Source organism: Pyrgilauda ruficollis, unplaced genomic scaffold (assembly GCF_017590135.1).
Source record: "Pyrgilauda ruficollis isolate IOZ18807 unplaced genomic scaffold, ASM1759013v1 scaffold196, whole genome shotgun sequence".
In the NCBI taxonomy this organism is placed as follows: Eukaryota; Metazoa; Chordata; class Aves; order Passeriformes; family Passeridae; genus Pyrgilauda; species Pyrgilauda ruficollis.
Window position 1 is genome coordinate 433169 of NW_024518762.1, and position 12666 is coordinate 445834.

General features: G+C 49.7%; 1 protein-coding gene across 1 annotated transcript in view; it reads left to right on the forward strand.

The window, feature by feature from the left end:
- Positions 1-12666, forward strand: part of ACVR1 (activin A receptor type 1) — a 44465-nt gene that overhangs the window by 16050 nt on the left and 15749 nt on the right. The window contains exons 2-4 of the mRNA XM_041466008.1: positions 10745-10818; positions 11381-11647; positions 12121-12338. Coding sequence (XP_041321942.1) covers positions 10767-10818; positions 11381-11647; positions 12121-12338 — 537 coding nt within the window. The 5' untranslated portion in view covers positions 10745-10766. The remainder of the gene's footprint in view (positions 1-10744; positions 10819-11380; positions 11648-12120; positions 12339-12666) is intronic.

Below are 12666 nucleotides of genomic sequence, written 5' to 3' on the forward strand. Positions count from 1 at the left end.
TCACTTCACTTGCCTTAATGCTGCAAAGCCAAAAGGGAATAGTGCTGACACTGACTCATCTGAGGGACAGAGGAGCTGAGCTGCTGCAGTCCTTCTGGTATATGAAGTCTTGGCTGTTTGCTGCTTAGAGCTGGGATAAACTTGTCCTCATCAGCTTGTGTAAGTTACTGGGACGAGGGTCTGGGTGGGAGGGAGGTGGGGGAGCTGCTGTGTGTTGGTGTGGCAGAGTAAGGGATCCTTGGAACGTGTACAGTGTTGGCCAGCTGGACATGTGTGCCAGCATGGGCCAGGATTGGAATGGTTTAACCCTTTTTTGGCCTTGTTTTTGTCTCAGAAGTGGGAATATGTGCCTGGAGCTGGCTGGCTGACCAGCTGTGATCATGTATGCATTACCTGACATCCCAGAAATACCATCCTTAGAAATCCCATTGGAGTGGGATGTGCAGGACATGTCAGAATAAAGGGCCTGTTGCATGTTTGGTGGAGGAAGATGCAGAAAGGGAATCTGGGTGTGGGAGACTGCTGCTGCCTACCTTTGTGCTGCTCACATTCCTCACTTGGGCCCGCAGGCAGCAGTGGGGTGTCTTGCTCATGTGCTTCATGACTCAAGCCAAGCCCAGATGTTTTCATGCCTGGTCTGGCCTATTTTCTGAGAATAATTTTGGATGCCTCAGTCCATTTTATTGTGGTTTTCTTGGTGTCTAGTCCAGCTGAAGTTCAGATGATTCCTGGCCTAACTGAATGCTCACAGGCAAACATGGCAGCTTCTGCTTTCTCTCTGCAGCTGTGTTCCTGCTAACTTCAGAGCACTCACAAATAGAGCTACGCTGGTGAGAACCTGGGGTGGAGTTTTGATGTTGCTTTTTGTTTCTTGAGTGGAAAGCTTTAGAGCATGAAACCCAGAAGAATCTGTCTTTTGGCCAGAAGATGAGTGAAAATGCTGAAGGTTTCTGTGAAGTCAGATCTGGCCTTGTTGACCAACCTGGCTTTCCATTTTGTACTGACTGTTGGTCCTTTCCTTTGGGTTGATGACAGTTACTATCCAGAGTATCCAAAATCTATTTCCTCATGCCTTTGACAGTGCTTTTTGACCCTTTGTAGGAACAGTTTGTATAGCAGGTTATTTGCAGGAAGTACATTCACTTCTTGAGCTTGAGTTCTCCTCTGAGGAAAATGGCTTGATGTTGTTTGAAAGAGTGGAATGGTCATCTGCTGTGTGTGAGCAAGTGCTGCCTTGTGTCCTGTTCAGAATGATCCCTTCCTCCCTCACAGCCCATGAGTGAGGAGGGTTGTTGGCCCAAAGCATATTTGGGTGCTTACTGTGTTCAGGAGCAGTTGGTGAAGGTGGTCTTTGACTCACTGTCCTCAGTGTGTTACACTCCCAGTCACGGCTGGGTGCTCTGTGCAGAGATGTTGGCCCTTGGAAACAGCCACTGGGTATGTGTCATAAGCTCCCTGGAATCGTCAGTGTGGCCTTGTTCCCAGCTGCTGAAAGGTGTGGTGCTCTCGGGCAGGCTGTGCAGAGCTCCAAAGGCAGACTGGTCCCAAAGGACAGCTTCACATCTGCAGCTGACTGTGTGTGAGGTCAGACATGGGAGTTTAGCTGTTAAATAGGGATGAGACTGGCTGCTTCTGGCTTCTGCAGCAGTTAAACCAAAAGTCTGTATGAATCCACTGAATGGTTTTCAGAAGATCTGCAATTACAGTTGGGTTTGGCAAGGCCATGGGAGATGCGTGAGTTTGACAGCGTACAGCTAAATAGGTGGAAAGGGAATACTTGAAACAGCTCTGGAAAGAAGTGTCTGAATTGTGTGTAATTGGGATACATTGGGTGTTTGGAGAGGTGACCGGGTGCCTGGTGATTGGACTGAGGGGCACATAGCAGGCAGTGATGGGGAGCTCCTGTCCCAGGGGGAGCACAGGGGTTTGCCTGAGAGGTCAGAGTAGACACAGCTGTAACAGCAGCTGAGGAATGCCAGGACAAAGTGATTTGTAAAGTTCTCGAGCTGTTTTAGCACACAGGCCTGAATGCTAGATGGATCAGTGTCCCAGGTGAGACTGCCACAGGTGAGGTGTGAGCGGAACAGAGACCTGTGGTGGAGGCTGTGGTACCTTAAGAAGCCTCAGGTGAGAAAGGGGGACAGCCTGCAGGGTGCTTGGAGGGAGAGAACAGGGTAAAGCTGAGAACTGCAGCACTGAGGTTAATGTTGCTGATGAGGGAAGAGCAGAAATACCACTGGAAGGTTCAAGGATGGAGAAAAGCCTGAGCTGCTCTTCACCTTACTGTCTTCTCCAAGTCAGCTTTGGGTTGCGTTCCCCTTAACGGTGAGTGCCCCTCCCTGTTGTTCCTGGATTTCATGAGCTCTGTACATCCTTGCTGCTGGGTGTCCCATTTGCACAGGTGGGAGATGGGAGGCTGAGGAGCACCCGGGCCGGAACAGGACCTGCTTTGTATCTTGGATTTGAGGACAGAATAATGTGGCTCTGGCCTGTCCAAACTGTAGAACAGTACTGCTGAAATTCTGGGGTGGTCTAGTGTAATCTCTGAAGACTTGACTTTCTTATGCAGCAGGGTGTTTCCTTCTTCAGATTGCTAACTGCATTCAGTTTTCTGGACTCCAGAGTAACAGTTAATGAAAGGCTCTGCTGAGAGGAAATGCTGCTTCATGACTTGTGCCCATGGAGTGTCAGGAACTGCTGTTCTCAGTCCGATTTTGCTCTATAAATGTTGGTTAATTTTCTTTGGCTGGCTGAGGCTAGGAGCAGTTGAGCTGTAAGTGGGGTGCAGAATGAATACTTGACTTTTCCATGTCCCTTAACCTTTCTGACTTTGTAGCAGCCCATCACTCCTGAGGAATGCTGCTCTTATCCCAGTTTAATCCCTCAGCAGTGAGCTGGTGGTGTGAAGCCAGGCTCTCCTGTCTCTCCTCGGTACTCCTGCCATATGCTGTGTTCCTCTGCACCTCTCCTGCTCTTGCCCTGCTCAGGTTTATAGATTTATATATAATACACAAATAAAAATATGTTTGTAGTATTTCCAGCTTTGATGGTTCCATGTTAACTAGTGGATTAACGTGTTTGCTGAGTCATGCTGCCATTGTATTATTCTGGCAATGCAATGAAATGGATTTTTTAAGAAAAAAGTTTTGACTAATTTTTACTAAAATACCCCAAACTACACTCAGGATAGGGTGCTTGGGCTAAAGGGCAGAAGTAGAATTTTCTCGTGGTGTTGAGCCTGTGACAATAACTCTGGAGGTTCAGGTTTACCCAGGGTAAATCTGCAAAATCTGCTGGGTTTATTGGTGTGCAAATGAGGGTGCTCACTGGAGTGAAATATCAACACAGCTGAGGGGTCACCTGGAGACTGCTGTGGCCGAGGAAGTGCCTTCACCTCAGTCAGAGTTTGGCTCTGAATGACCTGGGCTGATAGCATCAGGGACTGAGAATAAAAAGCATTTGCACCTCTCTAGGTTCCTGCATGTGTGAAAGCACAGAGGCTGTAGGGAGATGCTGCTGAGTTGATGCGTTTGTAGGAGCTAGATGATGTTGTTATCTTGCAGCAGGGTGTGTCCCAGTGAGAGATGGTTCTAAAAGCTGTGCACCTCATCAGACCCAGGCTTCTCTGCAACCCAGAATAAAGAAATGAGTATTTAAAATTTGTGTAAAGAAAGCCAGGGAAAACCGGGGAAAAAAAACCCAGGCTTTTTTTTTTTTTTTTTTTTTTTTTTAATTTTTTTTTTTTATTTTTTATTTTTTTTTTTAGGTAAAAAATAGGACTTTTGTTGGTGATAACCGAGCCAAAGTTTGTTTTTGGAAATGTTGTTTTGGTTGGCTGGAGTGTTCTGCAGAAACTCTGAGCCGGCGAGCCATGTAATATTTAACTAGTTACTAAAAAGCGTTTGAAAATGGTTAGCGGTGGGTGATGTCACTGGGGCTGTGAGCTGAACCGTCGGTTTCTCGGCGGGATGGTGGGCGGCTCCGGGCGGAGGATGTTTATTCGGAGAGCGGGGGGCGATGCGGGTTCCCCGGGGGCTGGCGCTGGGCTGTCACCGCGGGCGCGGCTCTGGGGACGGGAGCCGTGTCCTGCTGGCACCGGCTGTGCCCGGGCTGTGCCCTAGCTGTGCCCCTGCCCCTGCCCCTGGTCCGTGCTCGCGTTCCCCCTGCCAGGACAGAGCGGGTATGAGCGCTGTGTGATCCTGGAATGCCGGGGGCTGTGTTCCTGCCTGAGCTCCTTCATCGCACAGATAACATCTGCAGTAGATAGACACACCATTGCTGGCTGCAGGAAAGCAGGCCGAGGCTCACACAGGTAGGCTTGAGTAAGTTCAAAGTAAGTCACTGTTACTGGGTGCGTTTTGAGTTTGTTGGCTATTTTAATCTTTTTTACCTAAACTATTCAGAAACAACTTTTACAGGCAATTCCCAATTATCTCTCAGTTGAAAATGTTTGTGTTTTGGGACTTAGTCACAGCTGCTGGATAAATCCGGGTGTTCTGTTTGGACAGAGTTTGTATCTTCATTGGCAGTTTTGTATTGAGGTGTGAGAGTACACTGTCTCTGGAGAGAGAACCATTCCAGGGGGAAAGTGTGGCAGTGGGATGTGCAGGGGTGCACTCTTTGCCTCCTAAGCCCAAGGCCTCAGCACAGATGAAGTCCCCAGACGCTGATGGGGATTTTCCTCACTTTGTGGGCATCTAGAATGTCCTTGCCAGAGTGGTATTAAGCGTTGTCTATAGCTATGACTTGTGTCTGACAGGGAAAGTGTCCAAGGAGCTTTGCAGCGGTGTGATGGAGCCTTTTTCCTGGTAGTTACAGAATGTTCCTCTGGTAGGAGCTGTCTGTGTGCCATGTAAGAATACCTGTGCAGCAAGGAAACATGTGTAGCGTAATAAAAGAGCACCTTTGTCTGTATGTGAAATGTGTGAGAAGCCGCAGTAATTCACGTGTATCTGAGTGTCTTGAGCAGACAGATACCTGTGCGGTGCCTCGTTCGTGTGAGGCTGAGCCTGAGCATTCCCCTGAGCCGGCACAGCCCCCGTGTTCATTGTGTGCTGCCTCTGCACGTGTGGAGCTGCACCCCTCACTGTGCAGGTGCTGCCAGCGGTGCATGGTCCCTGAGCCACAGCCGGGCACTCGGTGAACGGGGGTTTTAAGCGATGCTGCTGAGCACGGGCTGTTCCGCAGGGCAGCGCTAATCCTTGGTACTTGCCTCCTGGGGAAGTTATTTACCCCACAATGCAACAAATGATAGGGAAAGATACACACGTGTCTTCAAAGGCACTGGGAAGTTGCAGTTCAATTTAAAAGCGTTTGTGCTTGCATCATTGTTTGAGCAAGCCTCTGTCGGTGAGTTGCTCAAGACCCCTGTACTGATGCAATACCGACACACAGCCTGAGCTCTTACACTGGGGCAAACGCCTTCTGCCTCCTGCAGCCACAGGGCATTCTGCTGCCCACATGGAATCACTGAATGCTTTGTGGTGGAAAAGCCCTCTAAGATCATGAGGTCAAATCATTCCTCTGGCAGTGCCAAGGCCACCACTAACCCAATGTTCCACATCTGCACAACTTGTAAATCCCTCCAGGGATGGGGATTCCACCACTGCCCTGGACAGTGCCAGGCAGCCTGTGCCGAGGCCATATGACCATTTCTGTGAAGGAATTTTCCCCAGTATGCAACCTGAACCTCCGCTGGTACAGCTTGATGCCATTTTCTCCTGTTCCCTGGGAGCAGGCTGTTTTTATTTTTATGTGACACTCATGCTTTGCTACCTTTTCTTTTTCTTACAAGGACCAAGAGATTGGCTCTTTCTGAATGTGTCAGAGTTACCGACTGGGAGAAACTTCCAGGACACTTTACACTGTGTAGCTCCCTTTCGTGTGGTGTTTTCATTCTTCCTCAGCACTGCTGTGATTTTGCTTTGTACGCGAGTACAGAGGAACCAGCATCCTGTCCTTCACTCTTTCTGTGTTTGTGGTCACTCGAATCTGAGACATTTGGTCTTTCTGGGTGGCACTTTGACACATTTTTGGAGCTGTGAAGTGTGGATGTGTGCCTTGTGCATTTGCAGGTGAGCACCAAATGGAGTTGGTGGCTGGCTTCCATCTTCTGAATTCTGGCACCCGAGTTTAGACCGTAAGAAAGGACTGCCCAAGGTTGTCGCTCTCTGACGCAAGGAATGCCTTTGTGGGGCTGCACCTCCTTTGTGTGAGATTCAGTTAAAGAGCAAGCTGTGAATTATTGCCTTTAAATGCACATTTCTCCTTCTGAAGACACAGCTGTGGATGAATTCAGCTCGTGTGTGGCTGTTGTGGATGGCATGAGTGTGATCCAGTGTTATGGATGTTTTCTTTTGATAGGAATCTGGTGAGGTACATGCAAAACATGTACAGCCCTTGGGCTCTTGGCAGGGGGCCACTGGGACTGTCAGCGATATCTGGGTGCTTCTGATCTCATCTGGAAAGTCTGAGCTGCTCTCATGTTCGTGTTCCCATGTCTGTGTCATATGGAGATGAAATGCAACCTGAAGTTCCTGCACTGATGGGCTCACTCTGTCTGCTGTGGTCTGTGCTCAGTGCTGGCTCTGGGGGCTAAAGGCCACTTCAGCAGCCGCTGCCCTCAGGGGTCCTTGTGGGGTTTCAGGTTGTCTGAACTGGTTCTTCTCTCCCCTCTGGCTTCTTGCAGCTGCTGTCCTGACAGTCCCAGTACAGAACTTCACCCCACATTGCTGTAAGGCCATACAGGAATGATTTGGCAGGACGCAGTTTTCTTAGGAAGAAAGGAGAGAGCAATATTAGCTGTGAAAGTGGAACAAGCATTGGAGTTTCAGGGTGGATTTTGCAGGGACTTTATGACTACAGAGCATAAGGATTCTATAGACTCTGTTACCTGAACCAGGTGTGTGTCTCTGTGTAGTGCTGGGTGTCTTCACCAAGTGTCTGATCTGCCTTGTGCTTGGCTTATTGTTCACTTGGGCTTCCAAAGCCAATTTAAAGGACTTCTTCAGAATCCAAAGCTGGCCTTGGAGCAGATACTGGCCTGCCCAGGAGCCAGGGTCCCTTCCTTGCCTGCACTGCGTGGCAGGTTTGTTTGGAAATCTGGGAGCTGCCACTTTGAAAGAGACTTTTCCATCAATAGAAAGTTGTAGTTTTCCAATGATAATGTGCTTTTGCAGGAGGAGGTTAAACCCAGATGATCCACATTTTCCTGTGTGTGGCTGAAGCTCAGACACAGTGTCCTGCTTCCAGCTCTGCCTTGGGGTGTCCAGTACTGCTGCATCTGGAGTGTGGCATGGGATGCTGGGATCCCTGCATCCCTGTGTGGGTATGGAGCATGGCACAGGGCACTGGGATCCCTGCATCCCTGTGTGGGTATGGAGTGTGGCACTGGGATCCCGGATCCCTGTGTGGGTATGGAGCGTGGCACTGGGATCCCGGATCCCTGTGTGGGTATGGAGTGTGGCACAGGGCACTGGGATCCCTGTGTGGGTATGGAGTGTGGCACAGGGCACTGGGATCCCTGTGTGGGTATGGAGCGTGGCACTGGGATCCCGGATCCCTGTGTGGGTATGGAGCGTGGCACAGGGCACTGGGATCCCTGTGTGGGTATGGAGCGTGGCACTGGGATCCCGGATCCCTGTGTGGAGGGTGTCAGGGAGCGCTGGCAGCTCCATCCGTGTGTGTGGAGCGCCATGGGGCGCTGGGAAGGCTGGATCCCTGCATCCCGGGCGCTGGCATCCCTGCCCATGTTCCCGATGCCCTCTGGTGGCTCTTGCCGCTGTGCTGCAGTTCCACAGGGCCCGGCCTGCGGCTCCAGTCGAACGGCAAAAGGAAAATACCTTTTGTGAATTTCTGCTGGTTACTTGTTAATTCCTCTTCATTTATCTGGGTTAAATCCCAAGTCTTCCCTTGGGGAAAAAGTTCTTGTGAATTCAGGTACCAGATGGTAACTGGATATCTCATGGATCTTTAAATCCATAGCAGTTTTCTGTGGGGATTTATTAAAGAATGTTTTGTTCCTTACATTAAAATGTATATTTTCTTTCTCTCTAAACAAGCAGTAACTGGAAGGGGTGTGCTTGCTGGTGTCACTAGAACCAGACTTTGGTGCTTATGGTGTGCATTAATTGCTTTGAAAAAGTAATTTTTTTTAAAGCAGTGAGAACAACACCTTTGAACTCATGGTCTCAAATAATTGTTAAGGGAAAATTAGTGTTTTGTAGAGGTCAGAGTCTCCCTCCCAGCTCCTTGCCTCCTCCAGTGTGGCTGGGGGCTGTGAGCCCGGCGTGGCCTGGGCTGCACAGACGTGCTGGGTGTGCGACAGGCTGCTGCCAGTGTGCACAGCTCTCCTCAGCACAGGCAGACGAGACTTCCTTGAGGCCTTTGGGACAATCGACAGCTGGAGGAACAGCTTTATAGAAGCAGGGTTTAAATGGAAGTATTGGGCTTTTTTTCCTTGGGAGGACCGTGCATGCTGTGAAATGCATAAAATCTGTTAAAAGTCCAGTATGGTTTTCTTGCCTCTTTGGGGGAGTGGGTCTGATTGCCATCCTCATCCTCCCCCTGAGAAATACAGGGCAGGGGCTTATGTGTACAAATATACTTGTGTGTATTTGTTTCTTTTCGGGAATTCAGATAAACTGGTTGAACAGACACCAGGTGAGTCCATGCAGCTGGCAGTTTTCCCGGTGTTTGGACTGGTGTGTGCTTCCCGTGACTTCAGTCCCACACTGTGGCCGGCTCCTGGTCCGTGTGCTCAGCCTCCTTCCCTGGCAGAGCAGAGCTGCTCTCCCTCAGCCAGGTCTGGCAGGAGAGGGGCTGGAATGGCCGAGGGGGGCCAAGGTGTGGGGGTCTCGGGCTGCCCCACGCGTGTCAGAGGTGGGGCAGCTCCCACCAGCACAAAACAACCCCTGCTGGTTTTAACTGGCCCAGGGGCTGCAGCCCTGAGTTAGCTGTGGAAGAGCTGGCTGTGCCTGGGAGCTGCTGCTGCTGCTGGCTAACCTCTGAAGCTGCCCGGCAGTGTGAAACTCAGATTTTGTCTTTCTGAAGCACCTTTTCCTTGAGCTGGATGCCCCTGCTGTCTGAAGGGCTCTCCGGAGGGACCTGTCCCTGCCAGGATGCCCTGGAGCGCTCCCATCCATGCAGCCCTGGGCTGGCTTTGGCTCTTGGAAGTGCCCGTGTCTGGCAAGGAGAGCAGTGCCAGGAGCCACCTCTGTCTGGACTTGCTGAGTGAGCAGGGCAGCGCAGGGCTGCTCCGGGCTGTTGTGCCCAAGGCAGAGCGGGGATCCCGACACCTCCCTGCCTGGGGAGCAGGGCACCGACCCCTTTGAGCTGATCCCGAGCACTTGGCCACTGATGGTTCCTTGGGACAGCTCTGCTCTGCTTTGAGCTGCTCCCTGGATTGCTCCCTGCCCGCGCTGTTCAGCTCGGTGTGATCGTGTCCCAGCACGGTTGTTGAGGGTCAGATATTGGCAGGGATTACCCTTGGGTGCATCAAGGACAAGCAGGGGAAGCTTCCTTGGGGAATGGGTCTTTGGAAGGGAGAGTTGTTCTGGCAGGGGAGGTGGTCAGTGCTGCCTGGGCCTTTCTGTGAAGGCAGAAACTGAATACTTGGGTCAGAAATTTCTGATCATTTTAACTGGTCACTAATCAGTTACTGGAAATAAATACAGAAGTAATGGCTTGGCTTTCATCACTGAGCACTTAAGAAGTGCTGATGATTTGAAAAGGCACAACAGAAGAGATCTGAAAGGAAAATGACAATATCAGATTTATTTTCAATTTTCATCTGCTTCAATTAGAATTAAATCCAAAAGAATTAAGGCAAATACCTGCACATAAGGAGCATTTTGTTCCATGTGACTACGCAGTCTCTGCAGGAACCAACCAACACAGGACAGGCAAACCATTCTGAGTCACCAGCCCTGTCTGTTGGGTTAAATCCTGAGAAACTGCAGAAGAGTTTCTTTTCAGAAGCCTTGTTTCACAGTAAAAAGTGGAGTAAAGAGTGGTCTGTATTTTCTTGTAAAGAAAATATCATGGCAAAGACTGGAAATACAAAGGCAAATTCACTCCTTTATTTCCTGTTTTAGAGGGAGCATGTGCTTCTGCTCTGTGCTGGAATCAGCCAGGACTGTTGCACAAGGTGTAGTTACCTGTCTTCAGCAGCAGGGAAATGGACTTGGCCCATCAAAAGGAAAATCCTTGGAGAGGCAACTTAAACTGAGAAATTGCTCTTTAGAGAGCAGCATCTTCCTTAAATACATCTCAATCTTTTTCTTGCCATCCAGCAATGGTTTTTGGTGGTTAATGGAAGTTATGCTGAGTTTTCTGGTGGAGATCTTTTCTGTTTCCCCTCAAAGCCCAGATAATACAGTTTTACAGACCACCTCCTCAGTCTGACAATAATTAACTTTCTAGTAACTGGTTCAAAGAATGTGTCATTGGTGTTACATGCCTGCTTGGTACTGGAGAGTTCATGTTCCCCTGTTACAAGCTTCTGTATCTACATGGTAGTTGCATGTGATGTCTCTGTGAATCTAAAAATATGTTGCAGTAAATGCATGGATTTTATAAGTGAAGGAAATGATTTAGGAAACAAGACAGAGTTGAAAAGGAGTCCAATCAAGGTTGGGTTGTTTTTTGTGTAAGGAACTGATGAAAGGCTAAACACTGCTTTTGGGGTGGTTGCATTTTTAGACAGCAGTGAAGCATACAGAACTGTTGTGTCTCCTTTCTGCAGCTCCAGGGTGGTTGATGGAGTTATGATTCTCCCTGTACTGATGGTGATGGCGTTCCCATCTCCGAGCTGGCAAGGTGAGTGCTGTGTGAGGCAGGGTTTCCAGGGTGGTGTTTGGTAGCTCTTCCATGATTGCTCCAGTGAGGCATTGGCTTTGGAAAGTGACTTGTGTAATGTTTACACAGCTGTGTGCACGTGAAGCTTTTGTGACATGCAGTGTGTTTAAGGTTTGCCTCAAAAAAAGGAAATAGTATTTCCACTGCCACGGAAAGGAAGGAATGGTTCATTTGAAGATCTCTTGGATGTTCTGAGAGAGAAGCCCCTGAAAGATGTGTGTACTCACCACTTCACAAACAGCCTTTGGAAAACATTGAATAAAGGCTTTCTGGGAGTAACTTGGTTTTCTCAGTTTTATATTTTAACTTACTTGAGAGAGATCTCTGTGTCTGCTGTGGCATGTCTTTGTCATGCTGCAGTAGCTGAATTAGAATTGTTACCTCCTACTTAGTGTTCTTCAGCGCTACCTGAAAACAATATCACTTCCCTTAAGCAGATTTGATTGTCTTATGATTTCTTTACCTCTAACTGAAGCTGTTAGGAACAGGATGATGTTTTTTCCTGGACTCTTCCCTTTTGCAGATGATGAACGGAAGCTCAAGATGATCCCCTACGAATGTGTGTGTGAAGGCATATCCTGTGGGAACGGGGATCGGTGCCAAGGCCAGCGCTGCTTTGCTTCCCTGAGCATTAATGATGGGGCCAAGGTCTACCAGAAAGGCTGCTTCCAGGTCTATGAGCAACGGAAAATGACCTGCAAAACGCCTCCATCCCCCAGCCAGGCCGTGGAGTGCTGCCAGGGGCACCTGTGCAACATGAACATCACTGCGCAGCTGCCCTCTGCCAAGGGTGAGCTCCATTCTGCACTGGTGCATTTCCAGACAGAGGGGCGGGCTGGCTTTGATCTGCTGTGCTGGGAGAGAGATGACCCCAGTGCTGGCTGAAGGAAGGGTTTCATGGGCACAGGATGCCCTTTGTGCCCTGGTCCCCACGCTGGGGCCTGCTGGCACACCTCTGATGCCCACGGCTGGACTGGTCTCTGTGCTGGGGCAGTGAGGGTTGCAGTGTGTGGCTGGGGTCAGGATGGAGGCACTGCATGTGAGAAGTGGCTCGGTGCAGGTGGGGGCTGTGCTGCTCCACAGGGAGTGCATCCTCCATGCAGGTGTGCTCACACCTGGCTGTGGCACGGCCTCTGTCGTGCTGGGTGGGTACCGAGGTCAGGCTTGGTGTCACTGCTAATGGGTTTAAAGACTTCTCTGGGAATCTGAAAAATTACTTTTTCTCTCTTTTCACACTTTTTCCCTTCCCCTCTCTTTTCCAAGGGCAAACCTTTCAAGGAGAAGCTGCAGGTTACAGCATGGAAACACTAATCATCGTTATCCTGGCTCCTGTGGTGGTGTTGATAGTTTTTTCTGCAGTAGCTGTGCTGATCATACGGAGAATACAGAAAAACCACATGGAGAGGCTCAATTCTAGGGATGCAGAGTATGGCACAATCGAGGGCCTCATTGCCTCGAACGTGGGGGACAGCACGCTGGCAGTAAGTGACCTGCCTGTGTGCAGGGTGTGAGTTTTCCTCACTTCCAAACTCCCCTCTCTTCCTTCTGTGTGGCCGCATCACTAAGAGCATGTTTTGCTGCCAGGGGATGCCAGTTGGCCTCAGGACTGGAGTGGTGCTGTTCCTGTGCTCCCAAAACTGTAGTACTAATGAATTTTAACCAAAAGGTGGGTTTGGCAAGTGTAGGTCCTTTGACCTGTACTGTGAAACAGTGTCAGTACATCAAAACAGAGTGTGCCTGGCTGGGGTGGCCTGGAGTGATGGGAGAGGTGAAGAACTGTGCTGCATGTTTGATACACAACAGCCTGAA